Consider the following 25362-nt stretch of genomic DNA (forward strand, 5'->3'; position numbering starts at 1 on the left):
TTCCTGTTGTGTTGTGACTTCTGTGTAACCACTTGAGAACAATGCTTATATTTAACAGTGATTTAGAAAATCATGTTAGTATCATAATACTCATAACATCAATGCAGCTAAATGAAATTCAGCCGTTACTCGTTTCATTGTTGGCGCCTGCGATTTTACTACTGTGACATGTCAAAGTAAAGGTATGACAAAGCTGGCTGAAAGGCCCGTTTTCACACGTGGTTTCAGTCAGAGCGAAATACCAACATCGGGAGAAACGCGTAGTTCTTTTATCGTTTTTGGCAGTCGTAATACAAACGTAAATCACATAGCATAATACTTTGCCCTCACAAATGTCACCACACAATATTAATAATCTGGAATCAAAAATGAACTGACGAAGAGGTTAGACTTTTTAAGTATGGTGCAAATGGGCGATTAAAGGGGATAGTTCGCCTAAATTACAATTTACACCTGTAGTGGTCTTTTGTTAGAGTTCTGTCAGCACAAAAACACAATATATCTTTTTCACAGAAGACCCTTGAATACAACGAAACCATGTGATTCGAAACCCTCCGTGTATTTTCTACTATAACAATTCAACATGTCTGCCTTGAAGAAGAATGGACTTTCATCTGTGGTGCTCAAAGCAACCTGACCAAACAGAAATAATGCCTTTGTTAGTGTGCTCCTTTTCACTGGAACTGTTGTCTACCAAAGAAATGGTAACAGTGCAAACCCTTTGCCTCAGGGCAACTTCAGCTTCAAAGATTCTCTCAAGCTGTTAAGGCCGAGTGTTCAGACTTCAGACTTTACGAGCGCTAATCAGCAGCTTTTCATACTTTATACTACACATTTTGGTCCCTACCAAAAAAGTAGGTCACTGAGGTTTGATACTGAACTTGTCAGTATTTGTTGTTGCTCTTGTGAGGTTGAATTAAAATAATGTGCACGTGATTTTATAAAAGAAACTATTTTGTGAGGTTTATTGAAGTTTATTTGCCATAACTTCGCTGATAAAAATGTAAAAAGTCTGCAGACATGGTCAATGTGACAACACGTGGCACAGAATGACTTCAGGATTTTTGAGTGTTTTATATATAAAGTACATACATATTGAAAAGAAAATGCATAAGATGTCATTTATTAGGGTTTTTAAATGTAATCTGAGGTTCAAGACAGGTTTCAGGACAAATTAACGGCATTCATTTTAAAGTATTCTACTTGTTTTAAGAAAAATGTTTCAAGTTGAAGAAAAACAGTAGAGCTATAGTAAATTCCGGTTTTGCTCGATCAATTAACCATCCAAAGTCATGTTAAATTCCAGGTTCATATTACAGCCTGTAGTCGAAATACCAATCAGATCTAACATCTTTATTTACTATCTTTATTTTAAGTATGATCAGGGCTTTGGCATACTGCAACACTGAAGATAAGAACCATAAGGAGGGAGAGGCTTTGTGCCACATTCACATGTAGAAAATATTAACAAATTGGCTTAAGTAGACAGTAACGATGAAGGTCCAAGTTAAAGGTCACATTCCAGACAGACAGACTGTTAACAGGATCATTAAAAACAAATCAAAGGACTGTGTGTGACAAAAACACTACACTCTATACATCACCACACTGATGAAAACCTAGAATAAGACAACACATAACTAGACAAAATTAACAAATACAACGTTTCAGCTTGAAAAAGTACAGTATAAATTTGTTTTTCCATTACATACATGAGGAATTGTGCACAAACCTTTGAAACGTGTCTGATCCTGCGGAGGAAACTGATTAGGGCCGACTACGTAAAAACATGAAAGATTTAAGTTTGGATGTGAAAATAAAACAGCTACGCAGGTTTCTCAGACATGGCCATGACTCGAAACTTCAGGTTTCTGCTCAATGATCTTCTAATTGTTGTCCTTTACTTGTGTTCATATTGGAGCTTAGATGGTGGCCATAAATCCTGGATGTCCACGAAGAAAGACTGACAAAAATATGTGAAATCAAAGGGAAACGGCTACAAAATAAGACGTGTGACTACAATAATAAATTAATGCAAAAATATGGCCCAAGTAATGTGACCAGATTTCTTTTGTTTCATTCTCACTGGAATTCCACATTGAATAGAAAGATCTTTCATAAAAAGTTACAAAATAAATAAGCACTCTTTCCCTTTGAGTTTTGAGTAGAAAAAAAGGTTGCACGACGTGCAGGCCCAAGAGGAGAAAAAGCAGTTAGACAAGTACTTTTTTTTAAAATTTTAAATCTTTAGTATCTGTGCCCTCTTCTCCTCTTCTTTGGCCTTTGTGGTCAGAAACACGCACGCACACACACACACACACACGCACACACACACACACACATGCTGGTGGGTCAGTGTGACCCGCTCAGAGTGGTCAGTCGGAGCACTGCAGCTGGTCTTCAGTACACCCAGTTCACCGGGACCCACTGGGTTTCACTGCACAGTTGATCCACAGCGGCCTGTAACGTCTCGAAGGCCTTGTCCAGGTTGTCGTTAACAATGGTCAGGTCGAAGTAGTGGCTGTATGCCCTCTGGATCCGGGCGCTCTCATCCACTGTCTTCCTCAGGTCCACATCCTGCCAGCACACCAAGGACAGGTGAGTTGTGGAAAGGTATACAAAATATAGCCACAAGATACAAAATATAGCCACAAGAATTACTGCTCAGAGGAGCGTGCTCAGAGGAGCGTTCTCAGAGGAGCGTTCTCCGAGTGTTGTCTCTAAGTTGGTACCATCATTGTTTTGTCTCAAGAGTTTGAATCAAGAGGAACCAACTGAGACACTTTGGATGTCTCATGACCATGACATACGTCTACCATGACACTGGTAGAAACTGACATTTACATTTAAGTAGTGTACTTAAGTATGTACTTGTACTTTACAGTTATTTCCTAATTTATGCTATTTTTATGCCAGTATGTGCCAGTGTGTGTGTGTGTGTGTGTGTGTGTTGTTAACCTACTGTGAGTTGCTTCGTGGTGATGCCTGCGTCCACCACAGCTTTATGCATGGCCTTGAGAGTATCAAAATCTGGCGCCGCAATGAACACCACATAAGGCATGAACTCCGCAGTCTTCAGTACTTTCAGAGCCTGAGGAGAGACACAGAAGTTGACATGACACACTGCCAAATGCTCTCTCTGATCGGAAATATGTGTCAAATCCACCCCCAAACATGTTTACTTCTATGTCTGAAACCTTCTCTTACCTGTGGGTTGACATCCAGGATGCAGGTACGTCCTGTGGCCACCACCTCGTGGATGGACTCAATCTTGGTGCCGTACAGGTTGCCGTCGTACTCGCCGTGCTCCAGAAAGCGGCCTGCCTTCACGTCCACCTCCATCTCTGTCCTTGAAGTGAAGTGGTAGGAGTTGCCGATCAGCTCATCGTCACGGGGCCGCCGTGAAGTGTCTTAACAAAACACTCAGTTAAATGTTGGAATGTCTTTCTCCTTTTTTTGCATTAGGGTGTGACAGACTTTAGAAATACAGACAGAAAACAAGCATGACGTACATGGTATGGTGGTGCCAAAGCGCGTGGGGTGGAGGATCATCAGTCGGTTCTTCAGGCTGCGTCGGCCCACGCCCTGAGCACCAATCAGAACCAGCGTCTTCCTCTGAAATGGTGGTACCTTTGCCACTTCTTCATAGATCTGCAGCTCATGCCTGTCAAACTCTGTTTTATCAAAGGCACAATTATTAGCCAGTGAAAGAGAAAAGATAAAAAATGTCAGATAAAAATCAACAGCATCAAAAGTCTTCTGACCTGCATTCTTGGCTGTCAGGTACATCATCTTCTTCTTCTTTTTTCCAGCTATGGTTCCGCAAAGGATCCCTACAAAAAGAGGGAACATTTGTAAGGTTAGACAGCTGTGCTATTACAACCTTTGGCCAGAAGAGGGCAGGCGTGGACCATTTTGATGATGGAAACACTGGCTACCCATAACTTTAATATAATCAGTTTTTAGTACTAAAAGCAGCAGAAAAGTGACAGGAGTCTAGCGGCAAACCAATTAACAGACTTAAGGCCAATTAATTTTTCAATGTCAACTTTGCTGAACAGAGAAACAGGAAGATTGGGGATGTTGTAGCTGTAACCACAGCACAGTTTTTATTCAGAGGTCAGGTGAGAAATGTACACACTAACATACCTGATCCATCAAAGTCTCGAGGGACAAAAGCTTTCCTCTTCTCTTCCAAGAACTGACTGGGTATGAGTCCCGTAGCTCCGCCGATCACATGACATGCCTGCCACAGATTGCACATCAGTTCAGTGTTGTCATGAAATCTTTACGTGCCATTGATTTCCAATGAGGGACACTCAAAGGTAATGAATGAATGAAAGCCCACCTGCCACCAGTTGGGATCCTCTCTGTTGACAATCTGAAGGATGTCGCCTTTCTTGAAAGCCATCCCGGCCTCTCGACAAGGGATCAGGTTGTCGCTGGCGGGGTCGTAGTCAAAGTAGGGCCGCACGTACACCTGTGACGAACACACGCATGGTTTTGATTCTTTGCAGGAATAAGTTCATTCTTATTTGGGGGTTTGTGCTGATGGGAAAGCTTGTCTCGCTTAGAATAAAAATTTTTAAAAAAGCTGATGATGCACAGGGACATACACAAACAAAAGAGAGTCAAGGTCAGCATGCCGTCTCACACACCAAGACATTAACGGTGGCTCATTCACACACATTACGTCTGACACAGCTGTTCACGCTGCGCCAAACAGTGGATGCTTTTGCCAGGAAGGGTAAGTGCTCTGGCCAGTGTATTAAATTAAACAAGCAGCCAGAGGAAGCAATAAAACAAGCCAGTAAAATATACTGTGCAGTGTGCCCTGAGCAGGATGCGATTTTGCATTATGTCTCATTCAGTTTTACTTCTACTCAATTTAAGCCTTCTAAGCGTTTCCAAGTTTATGTCTGTTGGCTCAGGATGCACAACATCTTCAAGATTTTATTTTATTTTTTTAAATCAGGAGAAACACCTGGTAAAAAAACAATACTGATGCATGTATGAGGGAAACCATCTAAAAATATCAGAAATTACTGTACTTTCCACGTGAGCGAGCATGAGATTACAGGAAGCATATGTGTGTGTGTGTGTGTGTGTGCGTGCAGGAGACAGAAACAGCTAGTGTGACCTAGATAGCATGTGGAGTGTTATTAATAGGACTCCCAGGGTTCACATTCCTGCGCAGAGGATTGTGGGAGCCCGCCGAAGAGATCACCAGTCCTGTACCACTGCCCAACATCTGCCAATCATTACATAAGTGTGCGTGCTTGTGTTTACATTAGCATCTCGTTTGGATGTGCGTGTACCTGCGGAGGTGCAGGGGCATCTCGGTAGCTCGGGAGTATTTTCAGCGTGATCCCTCCGCTGCAGTCTTTGAGCATCTCCTGCAGTTCGGTGGGGTTGTTGCCAACATCCTTCCCATTCACTTCCTTTATTATGTCGCCCACATGGAGCAAACCCTGCCTGTCGATCATGCCGCCGTGAAGGATTCGAGCAATGACTAGATCGTCTTTCTCCACACGAAATGTCACGCCCTGAGAGGAGGGAGAGAGCAGTCTGATGCTTATACTCTGCTACTCGCATGCACACTCATTATCAGCCACAGTCCCGCTGTTCTGACATCTACACCCTTAGTCATTCACTTAATCATGTAGTCAGCCACTCCCCTCCAGCAATGTCCAACACACAAACACACACACACACACACACACACACACACACTCAGATGGTCTCGCTCCGCTCACCAATGGTTCTCCGGCCTTCTTTCGGATGCCAATCATGCGCACGGCGTCAGCCTGCATCAGAGCGCTGTTCACCGCCGCATCATTGGCTGTCTCAGTTGGGGGTGGGACTTCGTAGCACTTTGAGGCCACCATGTCATGTGCTTCCAGAAGAGACTGAAAGAAAGAGAGAAGGACAAAAAAGTTAATTTGCAATAAAACACTCAGCACACATGTTCGATTCTTCTCTACTTATGCTACGGTTACACTATACTTGAGTGTTAAATATTGTCCTGTAATTGTTAATGTCATAGAGCATTAGATGAATGCCCTATAAGGCAGAATATGTCGACAGATGGTGGAATGGTAAACCAGAATAAATGTCTAATTTGTGATGCTGCAGCATCTGGAACAGTTTGTTTATCAAGTGTCCTGTGGGTTTCATTTAAAAAAAAAAAAGGTAAAAGTCAATGCCAAGCTGCTTAAACATGGAACTATGAAGTTGTGGCTTTTTTGTGGCATCTTTTTGCTCAAATCCCAAATATCCCACTCTCTCGCTCTCTTTCTCTCTCTCCGTCTCAGTAGGCCAAAAGGGTTTTATCCTTCAGATTAAAGCACAGAGGGCTCTGATTGGTGCACAGCCTTCACTGGGCTCATAAGTCTAACTGCCATTGGTCTAGCTGGTGTAAAACCCATAGTGGGTCCCAGGATAAAGGTTAATGTTCTACTGATGCATGAAGACCAGATCCCAAACGTCGACTCCGTGCTACTGTAACTACAGTCAAAACATTACAAAACTAGGCTGAGTTTACTGGCCAGTGTGCTACAAACATTCATACAAAAAATCCCCAAAATATAGATAATAATCTCAGTCATATTGCAAATATACGGTGACATGTTACAGTATTTCTGTATGGATGACATACATAATTTGCAAAAATATAGGAAAAAAGGATACTGAAAAAAAAAAAGTTGGGAGCCACTGCAGTAGCAGGACAGTTATGTCCAGAAATCAAAGTACCTGTGGATGTACACAACTGAATGTTTGTCCTGCCTCACCTGGAAGTGTGGTTCCTGGAGGATCCGGGACAGTTCGGTCGCGCTGTCGTCTTTAACCTTGAGACTGTTGATGTCACCCAGTATCTCCGTCACCAGCTCCACATTGTTGTCCTGCACTGCCTCCAGCTTCACTTCCTCCAGCTGCTCGTGAACCTGTGGGAGACGGAGATGCTCAGGGAGGGTAGCAGTGTTTTGCTGTCTTATGACTCTGCGTGTTATGTGAGTGTTTATCTAGATGTGCGGATGACAGAATGAAAGTGACTGTTATTGTGCAGGAGAGATTTTGGGCATTTTATTGGATTCTAAATACAGACAAGAGCTCATTCAGTGTGATTAATGTCCTCTGTATGCAAGCTGTCAGCTTCATGTTTCAATGTCGAAAGTCAAAGGAGGAGTTTGTTTGTGTTCAGGCAACTGTCATCTCCACAATTTCCAACCCTGTGGGGAACATCTGAATGGAGAAAAATGACAACAGCTTGTGTAGCAGGAACCACAGCTGTCCTCTAACGGACCTCACTGTACACTAGACCTCCTGCAGCAGTGAAGATGCATGTTAGAGCAAACAGTCTTTGTGCAGAGACACCACAAGCACTCCGAGTAAAAACAGAAAAAAAAAAGCTCAGTAATGTAAAGTTATGACATGTGGTTACTGACATCATGTATGGACTTGTATAATTCTTGTGTGTGCAGACGCATTCGGTTAGTCAAATCCTTACTGTGCTTCGGCACCCCGGCCACAAAAAGCAAATCACTGCTGGCAGCAGCGGGGGTTGAGGGGACCTCGGAGCTGGCCAGCGGTTAGTGCGCTCGCTGCTGCTCACCCCGAGGTATGTGTGTGTGTGTGTGCTACCTTAGCCAGAGAGCGTACAATGGGACTTTCCATGATGCCGCGCAGGAAGAGCAGGTCGATGTCTTTGGCGCCTGTGGAGGTGGGAAGCTCACCCACGTTATCCAACACCTGCTGCATGGCTGGACAGAGGGAGCAAGAGACAAAGACACAGACAAATAGAGAAAGAGAGAGACAGAGAGAGAGAGATAAGAAGAGTTATCCAGGCGTGAAAGTCATACAAAGCGTAAACATACACACACACACACACATAACAGTGTTAGAGACACTGCAGCAGCTGAGAGGGAGAAAAATACACAGTGAATATCAGTAGTTACTCAGTTACTGCACAACTAGGCCAAAACGCTTCAAATTAATAGCCACATATATAAATATTGTATAAGAACTTGATCGACGATGCTCTCAGTTCATTCACTCTCCTCATACAGAGTTCTGTACACCAGGCTCACCATTTCACAGAGCTTTAATATCAAATGAAAGCTCCATCCAGATTTTCAGTAAGTCTGGTCTGTTCAGAATCAGAAGAAACTACATAATGTACTCAACTTAGACCCCCACATGGAGCAAATTATACGCATATATATTATGTAAATGCAGAGGCAGGTTTCAAATGTCTTCAGTTGTTGTTGAGTCTTGACGAGTTGTTGAGTTTTGTGTTCTGTTCACACAAACAGAGAGACAGAACGATGCGGACAGCCAGCTAACGTCCTAATGCCAGGGTCTCAAAGCCCGTGTAAGCCAATATAAGACACTTAAAGCCCTGGGAACGTGTGTGTGTGTGTGTGTTTCTCTGTGTCATTACACACTTATGTGGGTAGTAAATATGACCAGTCAGCACTTGTATACAGTGAATTCACTCTATGATTTCTCCTCACTTTGCACCACTAGCCTATCATCATCTTTAACCTTGAATTGTGTATGTCATAAAGGCAAGTCATACTGTGACATTTCAGTCTCTTATTTAGAAACAAGTGGCATGTACTAAACTGCTACCTTGAAAATTATGAAACAGTGCTGTTGTTTGAGGTGTCGTGGACTTTTGAAACATCAATCAGTCTTCCCTTACAAAAAAAAGCACATGCGAATATGTGCAGTTTCAGATATGTAACGTGTGGAATTTAAGGCATCATATAACATGAATTTCACATGTTTTTTTGTGTGAATAAAAAAATAACATGTAATATCTGGTGTATGTATCCGTATGATTTTTGAACATAGTAAATGTGTTCTCACATGTGACTATATGAATCTAACATTTGCTTCCTTGTTTTCTTTCAGTGCTAATTTTCATCCAGAAATTGCATTTCTTCGCTTCTTTCTTTCTTACTTCTGTGAGCACAAAAACATAAGCTAAACTAGACCTTGCGATTTTTTTCACACTCAACAACATTAATTTGTCATATGTACAAAAATCACACAGCGCCGTGATTAAGAAGGAAGATGGAGAGATTGGAGAAAATAAAGTTTATCTCACAGTGAAACAAAGACCTCACTGTGGCTTGATTACAGAGTACAGACAGACTACACAAACAGCAGGCTCCATGCAAAAACACAACTTAAATATTTATGATCCTCTTAAAGGAAGACTAAAAGGGGAGTGAGGTCATAAACTGCACTGTAGACTGTAAAAGCTGTTTATCCATAAAGCAATATATTTGGTTGCATGACAACACAGAAACACAATCTGAAATTCAGTTTGGTTATATGGCATGTATGACAGGATATTCCTGTTGCCCACGCTGTGTTTCACAAGCCAGAATGAATACAAAGTCTCAGGGCACAGCTGTGATTGTGTAAACACATTCACACAAGACGTAAACTAGCATCAGACCACCACCTTGATTGCGCCACATTATACTTGCAACATTAAAACTGACATCATTAACAGGCTTGAACACATCTGATCTCAAAAACACAGCAACATAAACACACACTCAGCAGGAGTTTTTGTGCCTCCCGGTGTTGACCTTTACCCCTCTCGGTCAGCTCGCTGTGCCGCTGCGTCTTCGCCCACAGGAATGTTTGCTCATGCCAGCCCTTCCAACAACCCCCCTGCCCTGCCACGTGTTCTTGTGTGTACATTTCTCGTCCTAACAAACAACCTCAAGATGCTTTTCTATCCAGTGAGAGATTGGAGATGAACTAAAGCCTCCTTCCTATATAATCCTATGAAATATGGAGAGAGACAGCCACCCACGAGTCTCTTGCTAAGCCTGGCCTGAAGAACTTGTAAAAACTAAGGGATTACAATGTTGGTTAATTAGAGTGGAGTGTCAGCTGGTTCATTCATCTACATAATGAATCATCTCGTTTACCTGCTTTTAATTCCTCCCTCTGGTTTGGCTGCAGTCTCAATCACCACTGAACCAACGCGTCTGTATGTACACCTACCAGCAATGTGTGCTGCAAAAGCTGATGCAGACACTACCTGCTTCAGTATCCTAACTCTGTTTCTCAAGGAATCAGACAAAAATCCCAAGAGAAAACACCTGGCAATCTGTATTATGTGTAGTTGGAGACCAGACGAGCACCTTGACGAGCACCTTGATTGCCTAAAAAATACACAATACAGTATATTTTTTCAGTAGTACAGGTTATGAACTGAACTGCCTCCAAGCAAAACAGGCACCTCTTGCAACAAACAGTGATTCAGTTCAGTCTTTTTTCCAGTAGCTTGGGTATACATGAAAAGACTGTCGACTAGTTAAGTTAATCTGAAAAAAAAAAAAAATTAATTACACTTTGATTAGGAAAAGAAATCTCTGTATTGAGGCAGCTGTAACATCTGAACACATAAAAATTAGCCAGTTAGCAATGACGTCTCAGTTAGATTAAAGCTGCGAGTGAAACAGTTCAAATACAAAGCTAAACATAAGAAATGAATGGTTGGAATAGTTAACTTAAGGTAATGCAGAAATGGCTATTGATGACAGCTATGATTGAAAAGTCAAAACAGTTAGCTAATAGGGAACTGTGACGTCATCAACGGCAAATCAGCCATTGTTGGAGGATACCTTAACATACCAACCTTAACGCTGAGAGTTTCATATAAAAATGGCATCAAGACAACTGAAAAATCTGACAACCACTTCACTTTGGAGAAGATACCTGATAACATGTCCATCAGTCCCTCACCTCAAAGATTAAAACAAGAGACTACAGTTTCTCTCTGTTCATCTTAACATGTGACTCCCCACATCTTCTTCATCCTTTCCTCACCTCTGGATGTATCTGGTCCCTGTGGGGACTGCGTGGCTGGGGGCCCCTCAATGCCAGACTGTCCCAGAGGCGTCATCTCTTCCTTCTCCTCCTGTACCCCATTGGGACAGGCGTCCTCCATAGCTGTGACCATTTCCAAGTCCTGCTTCTTCTTCCAGCCTACGGCCACAAGTATGTTAAGGCTAACCACTAGTAAACCAACAGCAGTTATGCAACTATGTCATCTATCTTCCAGTCCTCTTGTTTGACACCGCTGACCCACTATACTCCCAAAAAACAGAGGGAGAGGCTACAGGGGAGAAAGAGTGGGGGGACTGAGAACAGAGAATGAGAGGAGAGAAGAGGTACTAAAGAGCGACAATAGAGTGGGATTAGGATCAGGGGATTTTAAGGGACAAGGAGGCTCTTTCCCTCCTTGTCAGAGCAGAGAGGAGCAGGAAGGATGAGGGTAGAAAACAAAGAAGAGGGGAAAAGGCTGATGTGAGGAGAGGTTTGGAGAGACAGGCATGAAAAGAGACAGAGAGAGGTAGAAAGCTAGATAGCATGCACAGATGTGGACATACGTTCAGTGCTTGTCAGTCCCCTCTCTCCTCTCTGGCTTTAATACCTTCCCAACCCTCATGCCCCCCCCGACACATGAACACACACACACACACACACACACATAATCCCACAATCCTCCCCTGCTGTTGAGGGATTGCTTGAGTACCCCAGCTCTTGTTTGCCCCACCCCACCCAAAGTTGAGTTGCCCCAGCGGAAGCACATACACACCACTTGAACGTGTCATTATGTAAGTAATCTTACATAATTAAGTGTCCCTGAACAAGTTCTGACCCTAAATTCCCATTCTTTTCCACCTTCTTCCTGTCATTCACACTAACGTTTTGTGCACCCCCCTGCAGCAGGGTGCAGAAACTCTCAACGTGTGCAGATTGTGCTCATACGTATTCCCTCAGCGGTCATTCACCTCATGAAAGCAGCATGTGTCAGCATAATGGGAGCTTTCTCTCCCTTTCGTTTTTCTTTAGTGTCTCTCTTTCTCCTTAAATTTATGTGCCCTGACGACCTTACTTCTAGCTCAGTGGACCTGAAGTGTTGATGGGATTATGCACATTTTGGGGCTGCAAATTAAGCTGCTTCATGCCTGAGTCTTAATAGTTTTGAGCAAGCTACTGAGTGTAGTAATAATATATAATAATATAAATTTTATATATTCATCCAGTAAATGGATAAGTTCAAGAAATCACCAAATTCTTTAGCATTCCTCCTCTAGAGACAATGAAAGGATGTCATGACAGTATATGAGATTGAGATATTTCAGTCTTGACCAAAGTGATGGACCAACTAACTTAACAATCAACATTGCCGTTCCTGGAGTGGGACTGCTAGCATGTCTAAACACCAAGAAGCCACTGCAATCTGTTGAAATGTCAATGGTGTCAAGATACAGAAGAGTGGCAAGAGGCAGCTCATACATTCCAGTGTTAAGAGTCTAAAACTGGCTCAGCCAGCATCCAACAAGCCCCTCCCCAAGCAACACAGCTGTACAAAGAGCAGATATGACGGCTTTAATCCAGCCTGCCTCTCCCAACCCCTCCCCCAACCCTGGACACGAGATTTTAATCCGGCCATGAAAGCACAGGATTACAGAATCTCTCTCCTTCTCTCATCATATCCACTGTTCAAACATCTCTACATGACAAACATCATGATAACACTGCTTGGTTTGGCAGTGTTTTACTGGTGTACATTAAAATGGCCTGCTGAAGCCTGCCTTAAGCAGCACCTGCCTCTGACCACATATCAAAGGAAGCAACGTCAATATGTTGATACAGTGTTACAGCATATATCTGTTACTTGAAATTAAGATAAATGGCCCAAAGAGTTAAATGCTTTTCACAGTTTTTCAATCACATATATGACTTTCTCACAATTTAAGAAGATGAGAACTGGTTTCACATAGTTTGACTGAGCCAGAGCAGCAGTGTAAGGAGAAAAACAAAAAACAAAACTAAGTATTTTGTTTTGGAGAAAATAAAGCACCATGGGAAGTCAACAACACAGACTTTAAGAAAATAATCAAGTTCCAAGTCTATAATTATAGCTGCTGCAGCAGTGAGTCGGGATTGGTATTTTGAGGAGGAGGAAGAAGAAGGAGGAGGAAGAAGAGGATGATGAAAAGGAAGAAGAGTACAAATGAGAAACAAAGGAGGGTCCATCAGCAGAACTGATTGGACCAAAATTATATCATTAAACCTTGAATTCCTGCCTGAGTAGATGAGATGTTCATTCTGCATCATGGTCCTGTTAAACTACTCAGTGAAGTGCTTTGAGCAGGCAGGACATTGTTATGACAAATATATGATGATAGTATATTAATTTCATATTCATTTAAAATTTCTTACATTGATTTCTTTATTTTTTTTTCAACTTTTTGTTTTAAAAGCGGTGATCAGCACATCCTTGCTTCACAGACTGGCAGTCCTCCCACTGAGCTGACAAAATCCTGTGGGGAAACATTTTTCTAAACATCTCCAGTGTGGTAGGAAGAGGAAGAAGCATGGAGGAAGATGTGTTTTACCTGTAGCCCAACCCCAGTCCTACTGGTTGCTCATCAGTCAACTGTGAAGACCTAAGAGAGAGGCAGAGAGAGTGCCAAAGTGTGTGAGACTCGTCCTGATGAGACATGAATATTCAGTCCTGCGCATACCAGTGTTCATCATTCCTCACGCACACACATTTGCTTGTGCCTTCAGACACATACTCATGCTCATCTCTCACACACACACACTTGTTGACTCCTTTTTTGTGAATTATATGTTTCATCTATCTATGTCAACCCCATCTCTTGTGAGACAGGAGTCATGTCTGCGCACTGGGACCACTGTTCTCTTAAAGCCATGGGCAGAGGCAGGACGATTCATTGTCCTCAGCTATTCGAGGATGCCTGCATCATCAGCTGGCACGGTGCCGTCAGCGTAGTAAATGGCCACTATTCTCTGAAAGTGATGACAAAGCAGCATGCATTCACCCCTCAGAAAGACTCTCCTCTCACTTTCATTTACAAACTCAAACACATGTACACATCTTTCGTATGTTCATGATACAGGATAAGACCCATATGTTACAGGACCAGTATTATTAGCTGATACAGAAATCTATCTATCTATCTATCTACATGACTGTAGGAAATAGCTGATATGCTAAACCCGATGCAGGAGTTGCACAGTGTGTCCAACTGAGAGCTCTGACAAGTAAAACGTCAAGGACAAAAAGCAGTAAAACAAAACAACCATCAGACCATGTATTGTTATTTGATTTTTAAAATCTGAAATATCAATTTTAGTTTCGGAATCAAACATCCGCTTAATAGAACTGCATCGTGCGACTGCGCTAAAACCCATTCATGCTGCTCCATTAGAACCATTAGAAAATGCAAGCCAGCAAAAAAGAAAAAAAAACCAACAATGAAATTATGTAATTACAAATAACCAATGCCCGCAATCATCCACAAAACAATAGACGATCACTCTTCCATGCCTCATTTCATTCAGTCTCTTTCCCTGTTTCCTTCTTTCTCTTGCCGAGAGGAAATGAAGGATAGTGTGGTGGCTGGAAAGACTTGATCGGTATAAACAATGTTCAAAAGCATCCATGAAATGTCCTGAAGATCCAGCACATTTTTCTTTGCTGGTATACTGTCTCAGGCACACTCAGGAGGAGAACACTCTGTCCACTCAACATTTGATCTTAAGCTCCTTTCCAGTCTGGGTCACACTAAACCAATGGGGACAGTGGACGATCAGTGTAAAAGTGCCAAAATATTTACAAGGTGATTACAACACACGCAGGAAGTCTGCTCATCAATGGTTTGCCATTAACGCTGTTTACTGGGGCCTATTCACCCATCAGAGCTAATTGGTCATATAATGTGTGAAAGAAAGAAAGAGGAAGAGAGAGAAGGAGAGGTCGATTTATTATGCAACACGGATTATAATCAGGCTCGGCACGCTCATTGGAAGTGAAAGATATCCCTTTGAGGAATGTTAATGGAGGCAAAGCCACAGCGGCAATTCCTCGTCAAATCATCCACACCACGGAGCAGGAGCTGTTCCAATCAAAGGTCTGAACAGCGAGTTTAGGAGCGAATAAAGGAGGTGAAACTTGAAGTAGAAAAAAGGTGGAAATGATTCCAACTTGACTTCAGAATATAAAAATGGGTGGAGGGAGTGGGAGAATGTAAGAGGAGTCAGAGGAGCTCGAGAGAGCAAGAGAATAAGGAATAGATAAAAGGCACATTAGGAGTCATGAAGGACAGGAGAAAGAGAGAAAAATCCTTAAAGATTAGGCAGAGTTGTGGGAAAAGCTTCTCGTGTCTTGGGAGGATAAAAGGAGGTAAAGGAACAGACAAGAAAGTGCTGAGAGAGAATACAAACACTTCATGATGTGTTTCACTGTTTCTACAAACTCCCAGGTAGCTGCAGCTCCTCTCACGAAAGTTGCACCGTATGACGATCATTCTGTAGCTGAATGTCCATAAAAGTCGTCTGAGAATTCGCTCTACATAAACCAGATGATGGAGAGCTTGTGTGTGCACTTATTTGCATGCAAAAGCCAGGTCATTTCAAGGACCAGGAACTGGGTTACAACATGCAATTAATATTTCACAGGCTAAGCCGATCTTTCTATCACTGATTTAGACTGAGAGCGTGCACCGGAATCAGGACACCCCTGATGTCCTTTTATCACTATCTGGTCTTCATTCTTCCTTTTGGGACAGAATGGAGGGGAAAAAAATCACAGGAAGTGTGTCATTTTCAATCCTGGCTGCCATTGGCTGGTGTGTAAAGGACAAGTCAACAAAAACCCCCTGAATGCCCTGGTCGCCAAGCACTCAGATGATGGACAGGATGGGGGGGTGGGGTAGCAGATTAAGGAGGGATCAGAGGGTTTGTTTTTGTACAAAACATCATTGCTGTCTCACACATGTAAACATGTGTGCAAGTGTGTGTGTGCATGCTATTAAAAGCACAGACAAACATCAGCAGGATTGGGGGATTTAATTCCTCCACTTCTTGCCACATTGGGAGGAAATCTCACTCTACTTCTAACTTGGTGCCTCAACAACCCTACTGTGTGATTTTATAGACTTTGTTGGAACACAACAGACAGAATCAAGCCCATGAGGCATCCATCCTTGAGAAATCATTCAGCGCATGTCTATATGCTCTCTTCACCTCTATTCTCTGCCTGACAACTGCCCTCCTGTGCACCACAGAGCCGGGGGCACGGGGCTCTCGGAGCAGCCGTCACTTTCCGTTCCTCTCGGTGACTTGAGAATCACAAAAGAGGCTGGTGAGCTCTGTCCTTCCTGAGAGCCCAGATGTCTCTTTATTGGCCCACTCCAGGGGTAGCAGAAAGCAATTAAGAAACTTTCCAGAGCGCTGTGCTGCAGGGCTCCCACTGTATAGCACCAGCATGATAGCGAGTGCCAGGCGGGAACGAGATTCAAGGAAGCAGTCTGTATGTGTGTGTGCATGTGTGTAATGGCTGATTATTCATATAAACCACCACCACCATAACCAATTCCATCCTGTCCTGCCTCACACCCATCACCCTCTGCCTCCAGACAAGTCCTATGTAGGTCACTCCATGTGTTAACACAGCCGCTCAATAAGAGGATTATGCTGCTACCCCCAAGATGGCCACCTTAGCAGATCAATATCTGCAGAATATTTACCACAACCATGTTTTCTAACCGGTTAACACTTTATTTTTGAAGTTGCTGCTTTAATGTCCATGGAAAGTTTGTCCAAATATACCACAAAGAAGAAAATGCAGCTTTCTGCAGATTCATGCTGACTGGTGCTCTGCACCTGACACTGCAATCTAAAATGACCACCGGTTAACACCAAGGCATCAGTTGGTGCGTTATTGCACTTTCCCCACATCATCAATAATGACATCACTCTCCTTCTCGGTGATGTTCCAGCTGGCGGGATGATTGTGCTTTGCCACGCAGCTTGGGATGATATAATTACACAGCCTTCAGCGGGTCGTCAAAACCCTTCGGCACTGAACGTGCTGATCTCAATAATGAGCACCCCGTAAGTTAATCTAACCCGCCACATGGCCGTGCCTGCTTCCTCTCAGCCTCTCTCTCTTCCCAGCCTCCTGTTACTGATCATTAGTATTAAGGAAAAGACACAGAGGAGGCAGGGGAGTGAAGTGATGCAACAGCACCTAACACAACAGCAAAGTTTAAAATTGCAAAAACTGATGTTGTGTGATGTTGGATGGTGAAAACTGGATGTGAGCAGAAAGAGGGAGAGAAAGTTTAGCCAGCACACTTGCCTTTTTCTCAGTTCATGTTCATGTCATATCTTTGAATATTAGCGAAAATTACAGACATGCATCTCCATTGCTGAACCATACTGTAGTATTAGACTAGCTGGAGCTGCTTCAGTACAAAAGAATGAGATTTTGTGCTGGTAAAAAAAAAAAAAAACACAAAACAAAACACAATACAAACAATACAAAAAAAAAACTCATTGCAGATCCATTTTGAGCAGGAAATATGTTGTTGTTATTATCTCACAAACATTCTTATTTCGTCACCATCATCAGTTTGTTGAGTTCCATAAGTGTGTTACAACACAGATTCAACGGTTCTGTCTGAATTTAGGTTAACCAAACCGTCTTATGCTAAAATTGTATTATCTGCAGTGGTATGGCCCTTTAAGATCCCGCTGATGGATGAAATCTGGTCAGTCACATTGCATATGTTGTGGCAATTCTTATACAAAGTTCATTTCAAAATAATGTTCCTCTCTGTATAGCTTAGTCATTTAGTTGCGTGAGCTCTTGACAGAGATGCACTTAGCCAATGATAGCTGTTATGGAGTCAGTTATGTTTTAAGTCTAGGGAGGTTCAGCCTTGTGTGAGACAGGGAGGGCTGATTGTAGGTGTGTACATAATCACAGTCATAGTATCACAGTCGTATGATATATGTGCTGTTCATGTCTGGAAGGTTTGAATCACTCCAGTCTGTGTGTGTGTGTGTGTGTGTGTGTATCCTGTCCTCTGATTTTTCCTGTACCATGGCTGTGTATTAATAATGGAAGAGTAGAAGCCTCTGAGCATTGGATTTGGTACCTGAGTGACTCACTAACAATTATCACATGCGTCAACATGGGGAGCACATGTTTACCTTAAAATTCATGTCTTCCTCCTTCCTGCTGACAGGAAGACTTCTGCATGACGACTGAGAAGACTAACTTTGTACCTTATTCCACCTACTTCAGCAGAACAATAAAGGTCATCCTGAGTCCTGTTTCAAAAGCCTTACTGGACCTCCCTGCCCAGGGACTGCAGATTTACCCTAATGCACTAAACTACCCTGGTCTCCTTCCCTTCCTCCTTTTGTTCCTTCTATTAGATTCAACAAATCTTATTAGGGCTTATTATAAGATTGAAAGGAAGAGAGAAAGGCTCATAAACTCTAGTTTAGATGTAACAAGATCCATGTAACCCCTCTCTGGTGGCCCATATAGCCCCTCCCAGGAAGGATCCCCAAGGATGTTGCGTATTTACAGGGGCTTCCCCCATCACGTGCGTGGGGCTAAACAGCTTATAAACCCTGCCAAGTGACCTTGTGCTCCTCTGAGCAGGACGTCCCAAGATTCATTGAGAGCTACATAGTCCGTTGTGATATGTAAGTGGTTTTATGTTTCGATTAAGTGCTCACATAAAGTGGTTTTGACATCGTGTTAGAGCATTATTATTAGATGGTGCACTCATACATCTCAGTGGAGGACAAAAAAATAAAATCAATAGGACCGTCTGGCTGCGCCTCCGGTGGGCCAGCCTGTGCCAAGCCACCGGTCCCCTTCTCCCTTTTCATTCGTCGTCAGTTCAGACCAAACAAAGCTCTGTTGATATTTGTTGTGAAACTTTCTCTAAACAATAAGACAAAATGCTCTACCTGGTACAGACTGTGTATGACTTGATGGTAGAGTGTTTGTTGTGTGTGTGTGTGTGTGTGTTTGTGTGTGTTTTCTCAAGCTCACCACCCTTTGCCGGTCCAACCTCTTCATCCTGCCTACTCCATAACCTGCAGCTCTTCCTTCATATCTTCCCAGTCATGGATCGACGCCACAGTTCTGACGCATGGCCACATCCGTGCGCCAAAACCGTGCGCTTGAACCGTGCGCCAGATCTGTGCCAAATGCCTGCGCTGTTTTGATTGACCATACAACTGTACATTCACACCGATCTCACCACACGTGCGGCCATTTTTTGTTACCATCCGAGCCTTTGTGGCGTGCGCACACTTAGGACTACAACCCATCCGCTGTATCCTTCCTCGTGACATGCAGGAAAAGGTAAAAGAGGCGTACGACTCCACAATAGACGCCCAACGCAAAGTGATATGTGTCAGAATACAGCCTGTTCTCAACGGGGGAGCTGGAGCTATAAGGGGCAAACCTCCCGTTCTGTCAAACTCTACTGCATCTCAAACACAAAGTGTCTTTGTCTCCCATTTGAATGCCAGCGGATGAATGAAAACACAATCTACACACTACAAATTTCATTGCGAGCCACGACTTACCTGTGAATCGTGCGTGTGAGTTCGTGGTCGTCCACCGACTGTCCCGGTTGGACATTCAGGCCCCCCTCAGCTGTCTGTCCTGGTCCCGCAGCAGACTACCAGAGAACACGACGCCAATCAAGCAGACACGCCCCGCCTCCTCTGCTGGCGTCATACCACACTGACCAATGACCGCTGAGGTACAGCCCTCGCTAAGGGATTGCATTGTAGCACAATAGTATTTTCTTTCTATGACAATGTCATACTTTTCCATTCAGATAAATACGTTTGAGTTTAATTTCAAGTACATCATGGAAGATATGAATATTAAAGTAGGCTATCAAAGAAAAGTAAAGGTCTAACCAAGGGGATGCACTCCCAGCATATCAAAACTATATCAAAAAAAAATAAAGCTTAGCGAATAAAACATTGAGATTGTTTGCTCGTTTTGATCGCGAATATGACTAAACATGCCCATATGCTAACACCACGAGAGATATGAAGAACAAAATGACCACGTAAAATTAATTCACTCCTGAGCAACAAAAAACGTATTAAAAAAATCTATTGTATTGACACGCAAAGGCAGCAGCTACGATTGGCAGCCGCGCTAGCGCAAATTAAAGGGAATATGAACTGGGAGTTTCATAATGAAGAGTCGCATCCCAAAGCAGCCTACATGTCGCACGTAGCAGTGTCATGCAGCTAGTGTCCACATTCATCTTGCATCTACTTTTATCTCCTCTAATACAGTGGTGGAAAGCTAGAGTATTCACCTTAATACTATGCTTAAGTACAATTTGGGGGTTCTTGTACTTTACCTGAGTATTTCAATTTTCTGCTACTTTAGGCTATACCTCTACTCAAAGGCAAATATTTTAATGGTACAAAACAATGGGCAAATGAATTAATGGAATATTAGAGATTTTGAGATTTTCTGTAGATAACTAATTTGTATTTATAAACTATATAAAGTAGTCAAACCACCTTTACTATCTTCAGCATTTTATTGCATCAACAATTAGAATCTAGTACAGTAATTTAGGTAGAGTATTTCTACAATGCAGTACTGTTACTTGTACTTAAGTACAAGATCCGAGTACTTCTTCCAACTCTGCCCTAACCCAGGCCTCAGCTGGGAGATGCAGAGACAGAGAGTGGCCTGAAGCCAAGCTTCACTTCATGGTTCATGGTTGGTCAATGTTCATGTGTTAGCTTACTTGTGCCATGCTTGTGGTGGCATGTTACCACCACCACCGCCACATGAATGTCAAGCACTCATCAGGTTCCCCTCTGAATGATTTTTCATCCTTTGAATGATCTCTTTCCACTGCAGTCTGTTTTGGTTCTTAACTACTAGATTTGAACTCTCTGGGCTGATTCAAAGACATACATGTTGCAGTAGGCTAACCACTTTCATAATTGCAATAATGCTCCTGCAAATGCCATTTCTCCCATCATTAAGTTTCAGAGCAGCCACTTAACCTTATGGCCACAAGAGAGCGCCATTAGCTACCCAATTGGTAGCTTCAAATTGATGTTTTCAAACCACATAAGCTTTTACTGGACTATTCACGCTTATTGAATCCAGTTTAAATGACAGCTACTTTTTGAGCACACCCCATTATCTAGAGTCATAGAGATACATTACGTGATACCAGTATGCATTTCAGCTGTGAGGCGAGGTGTGGCATAGCAAGTCCAAACTTGATCTCATTATAAGGGGAAGACGTCAAGAAAACAGTGTCAGAGCAAGATCAGTTGTATAAACCATTTTCACAACAGGGGATCATTCAAGACTAATGTCCTCGCTAATCTGACAACTGGGCAACCTATAGAAAGTAATTAATTATATAGAATTCATAATAAGATGTGAGCTATCAGTCATTGCTTTATTTTTCCTCTTAAATTTGCATAGCCTATCTTCTGACATTGTGCAAAGCAGTGGTTCAGTGAAAAACAAATGCCATTCAAATTCATTTCTTCAAACAATGAATCTTTAATTGCACAATTATACAATACAATCAACATACCCTCCCCCACTTTACGTTCATGTTCCACAGATGATAACTCTGAATAAACTATTTACAATTTTATGGCACATACTGTAAGCAGTTGTGACTGTAGCTGATGACAAAGGAGGAGGGGGTTGAATATACGTGGCAGCTCGTACAGATACAAGGGGCAGAGGCAGGGTGGTCATTTGGTGTAGGAGGCTAAAGAGTAACGGACGTGGAGAGGTCAGAGTGTCAGTGGCGGCGGCGGGGCAGCAGTGAGGTGAACGCCAACACTGATGACAACATCACCACAAAGATGGATCATATCTGGTGAGAGGGAAGCAAAGATCGTGATGAGCTTCCTGTGAGGGTTATGACAATGTGGACTCCTAACACTCAGTCTTACACACACCTTGACTGTGGAAGCGTGTCTGTGCTTTCCTTCAACAGCAGCTCTGAAACCAGTGTGTCCAGAATCTCAGGACTGGACCTCTTTCCATACCTGAGACACACAAACAGACAGACGGGAAGACAGACAGACGGAAAGACAAGCAGGCAAAGGGATGATGAAGAATCAAGCTGAGTTGCAATTTGAGGGGCTTAGCACCAACTTGGACATTTTGGTTATCAAGTGAAAAAAAAACATCACAAATAAAAAGAGAGACCTTGGCTGAACTGAAAACACAGAGATAAACATCTGAGCTTATGACTCTGCATGTCCTCATGTCGTATGTCCAATTGTACTGTCAGTGAAATATGAATAAAACACAGTAACACAGAGACTCTGCAGGGGCAGACAGGAGCTGCATCACAGGTGGTCATATTTCCCTTTCTGTCTCTCAGATGATAAGCCATGCCGGCGTGCTTGCCCTGCTGGGGGATAAACACCTGCAGTGGCATCCAAGCCTCTGACAAAGAGGAAAGCTGAAAACCGCAGGCGATTGAACGCATCATGCTGGCAGTGGCAGTCAATTCTCCTCAGGTGTCGCTTCCACATGTGTTCTTTGCTTTGTAAGCCAGAACCTGCAGCAAGGCTGGCAACCTCATCAGGCAAAAGTTTAGGTGGACCTATGGTTGTGCTCCCTGGTCAAATTGTCATGCTTTATTGTCAAATGAGAAAATGCCAAATGCTGGAGAAAGTTTCCTATATTGTTGACCAGTTGGATGATAACATAAGTAAACATAATATTTTTTTCTTACATACATTCATTTTTGTGGAACCTGAGAGCTTCCAAACATTATGGTAAAGAATCCGCCAAAGTCAAAGTCCTACATTCTTACTGAGCAGAATATGAATCTGGTACAGTATTTAGTGCTTTGGAAGAAAGTGAGAAAATGGAAGAATATGCTGAAGCACCACACAAGCACGTTTTACCCGATAGCAGTCATCTCATCATATTCAGTAGGTACAAATTTGTTGTCTTTGACTGAATTATAATAACATGAATAATATCAATAATGTATGGAAGATATCAGCAGGTGGACACATTTTATCAATCCAGATAGCTGAGGTGAAGGATGGTTGCTGTTGTTGTTAATAAGCTTTCTATTCTATTCTATTCTTCCCGCGAGGTGTAATTAGTCCGCCTACCTCTGTCTTGTGATGAGGTTGATGTAGTGTCTCAGGGCTGAGTAGTACTTGGCCAGCTCCTCCGCCGGGGCGTCCTCCCCGGGGTTCTCGGGTTTCACCGGGTATCCCTCCGTCAGGGCGCCTAGGCAGAGCAGCGCCCACAGCAGGAACCCCAGAGTCCCCAGCCAGCTCACCAAGTTAGGATGCATCTGAGCGATCAAAGTAAATGTTAGTCCATGTCACATCACGGGAAACCTGTCCCACTGTGCTTCAAATCTCCCCTCTTTGTTTTTAAATGAAGTATTATTATTTCCTGAGCAGGGATAGATCAATGTTCAGTTTTGTAGCCATTGCTTCAGGAATAAATTTCTAATTAGTCGGTTAAACAAAAAAAAAAAAACAAACAAAAACAACAAAAAAAAACATGCAAAGGTTTTTATTGTGATAGATTTCTAATGAAAACCTGCAGACAATAATCAAAACTCATGTCGAGAGACTTTAAATAAGTTTAATAATGTCATGTGTGGGTTTTTGTAAATCAAATATGAAAGTACTTACATTTCCCAGAGGGTTAGGCTGAGGTTTGCGTGCAGTCCTGTGGCGTTTCTTCTGCTCGGCTGTGCGCTTGCTGCGCGGTGGGTTTTATACCTGTGTGCGCAAGAGGCGCTGCAGGAAAACGCGTCAGAGCTGCGCTTCGTTTAGCGCAAGTCTCTGCCTTTCTTCATGTGAACGTCACTGCTGATGCTGTCATTAGTGTTTGGAAGCCTTCTCCATTAGTTTAAAATACGTGAAATAACAACGTAAGCTAAACAATAGAGTTAATAAGGTTTGTTTGCAACGCGACCAAGAGGGATTAGGAATTAAGTGTTTTTTTAAAGAGTGTGGCCAATCCTGCTGCTGCCATTGCATTTTAGGTTATTAAAGAAATAAGAGAACTAATATTCCTACAGGAATAATACATGGATGTGGCAGTGATAACGTTATATAAAATGTAAGTTCACTGCAAAGTCAATGTTGGGAAACCTTTGGAAATATTACTGAGTTAAAGTTACTTTATTATTAATGTAACAAATACTATATTCTTTGTCTCAAATGCAGGTGTGTGTACATAAACAGGAAAATAACACACACACACACACACACACACACACACACTGAGTGTGATGTTTTGGTGTTTATGAGGCTTCTCTAGGAAGAAGATGATAAATTATTTCACAATCAAGAAATGATTCTTCTGCATGATGAGATCAATAATCCCATCTGAAGTCACAAAAGAATGGCAGTAATGCAACACTGTGGGCGAACTTCAAATGAGTCTACAGGCGGCCCTCCTTACCAAAAGAAGTTCCTAAGAAGACGCCTCGGGTGATCTAGAAAAAAAGATCTCAAACAGATTCTCATGTACATGAAGACTTTTTTGACACGCTGTTTGACTGAATCAGTCCACTTATTCATTTTGCAGTTCACTCTGTCAGATGCAAAGAGAGACCGGGACACTCAATGTGAACAAAAGGCCTAAATATGAATATAGATGCATGTCAGTCAGAGAAGAGTCAATCTCGAAGAAACCCACTTAATAAGAAAACCCAAATAGCACTTCAAATGAATCTGTATCACTAAGTGCTTCATTTACCTCCCATTCATAAACCTTTTGTATACCAGCTCGCAGCCATATAATCTATCAAAATCAGTATTCTTCAGCAGTGCTGCTTCTTAAGTTGCTGCAGAGGATGTGTTAAGGGCTTTTTGTATAACACAGGATGCTAAGAGGGAGATGAGGAATGAGACACAAGAGAATGTGGAGTGCAAAGTCATGACCGAATCCTGATGATCACAGGCAGGAATTAGAACTCCTAGTCCTCTTCAGGGGACGCACACACGCATTCAGTGACTTGCTTCAATAGGTGTAACACCTTTTCTTAAAGTAAACAGCTTGAGCCTACATGTGAATGTTGATGTGTCTAAATGAAGCAGATGTATAAAGCACATGGACAAAGTTGAGAGGTCAGTCAATGTTTGCTTAAAAATAAGGTTGCGTTAAGTGAATTCAAACTCAACATGATCATTAGGATAGAAGCATCTGCTCCAGTGTTTTAGACACAGATGACGTCTTAAGATCCAACCAAATGTATCTCTGAATGCACAACTCATTGATCCTTGAAGCAGACGGCCTAAAATAGAAGAGGCCGTGTTGGGTTATACTCATGTCAGCTGGGAACAAACAACACAAGAAGTTTTCAGTCAGACTGGTAGATTTGTGATGCTGTGCTTACTTACAGCGGTGTATCAAGCCAAGTGCAAACATGAAACTTATTTAAAAAGACTACCTGGTAATAGCAGGTTTAG

General features: G+C 42.5%; 2 protein-coding genes across 5 annotated transcripts; both read right to left on the bottom strand.

Moving 5' to 3' along the window:
* Positions 1-1107: 1107 nt before the first annotated feature.
* pals2b (protein associated with LIN7 2, MAGUK p55 family member b) lies at positions 1108-19621 on the bottom strand. Of its 4 annotated transcripts, XM_046416797.1 has the most exons (14): positions 19471-19600; positions 13440-13490; positions 10858-11016; positions 7660-7760; positions 6792-6944; positions 5757-5909; positions 5319-5546; positions 4349-4480; positions 4150-4246; positions 3765-3833; positions 3513-3674; positions 3208-3410; positions 2963-3091; positions 1108-2577 (listed from the first exon to the last, which is right to left on the bottom strand). In XM_046416797.1, the coding sequence occupies exons 3-14, from the start codon at positions 10988-10990 to the stop codon at positions 2401-2403; spliced, it is 1737 nt and encodes a 578-aa protein (XP_046272753.1). In that variant the 5' UTR covers positions 10991-11016; positions 13440-13490; positions 19471-19600; the 3' UTR covers positions 1108-2400. The 4 variants fall into 4 exon arrangements, with proteins under 4 accessions (XP_046272753.1, XP_046272755.1, XP_046272752.1 ...); XM_046416799.1 differs by lacking the exon at positions 10858-11016; XM_046416796.1 differs by lacking the exon at positions 13440-13490 and having other exon boundaries at positions 19471-19574.
* A 1791-nt stretch (positions 19622-21412) lies between these two features.
* On the bottom strand, positions 21413-23586 carry npy (neuropeptide Y). The gene is made up of 4 exons (XM_046416868.1): positions 23575-23586; positions 23038-23225; positions 21859-21948; positions 21413-21773 (listed from the first exon to the last, which is right to left on the bottom strand). The coding sequence occupies exons 2-4, from the start codon at positions 23223-23225 to the stop codon at positions 21752-21754; spliced, it is 300 nt and encodes a 99-aa protein (XP_046272824.1). The 5' UTR covers positions 23575-23586; the 3' UTR covers positions 21413-21751.
* Between the last annotated feature and the right edge of the window lie 1776 nt (positions 23587-25362).

This window comes from Scatophagus argus, chromosome 17 (genome assembly GCF_020382885.2).
Source record: "Scatophagus argus isolate fScaArg1 chromosome 17, fScaArg1.pri, whole genome shotgun sequence".
NCBI classification, from domain to species: Eukaryota; Metazoa; Chordata; class Actinopteri; family Scatophagidae; genus Scatophagus; species Scatophagus argus.

What these genes read in the sequence shown, in the direction of transcription:
- pals2b (XM_046416796.1), bottom strand. Translation starts at nt 19,525, where the DNA reads ATGTCCAACCGGGACAGTCGGTGGACGACCACGAACTCACACGCACGA. An exon ending in AGAAGGCCGGAGAACCATTG is followed by an intron (nt 5,547 to 5,756) that starts GTGAGCGGAGCG and finishes CCCTCCTCTCAG; the next exon opens with GGCGTGACATTTCGTGTGGA. An exon ending in AGGATCCCAACTGGTGGCAG is followed by an intron (nt 4,247 to 4,348) that starts GTGGGCTTTCAT and finishes AATCTGTGGCAG; the next exon opens with GCATGTCATGTGATCGGCGG.
- npy (XM_046416868.1), bottom strand. Translation starts at nt 23,225, where the DNA reads ATGCATCCTAACTTGGTGAGCTGGCTGGGGACTCTGGGGTTCCTGCTG. An exon ending in AACCTCATCACAAGACAGAG is followed by an intron (nt 21,949 to 23,037) that starts GTAGGCGGACTA and finishes TGTGTGTCTCAG; the next exon opens with GTATGGAAAGAGGTCCAGTC. An exon ending in GACACGCTTCCACAGTCAAG is followed by an intron (nt 21,774 to 21,858) that starts GTGTGTGTAAGA and finishes CCCTCTCACCAG; the next exon opens with ATATGATCCATCTTTGTGGT.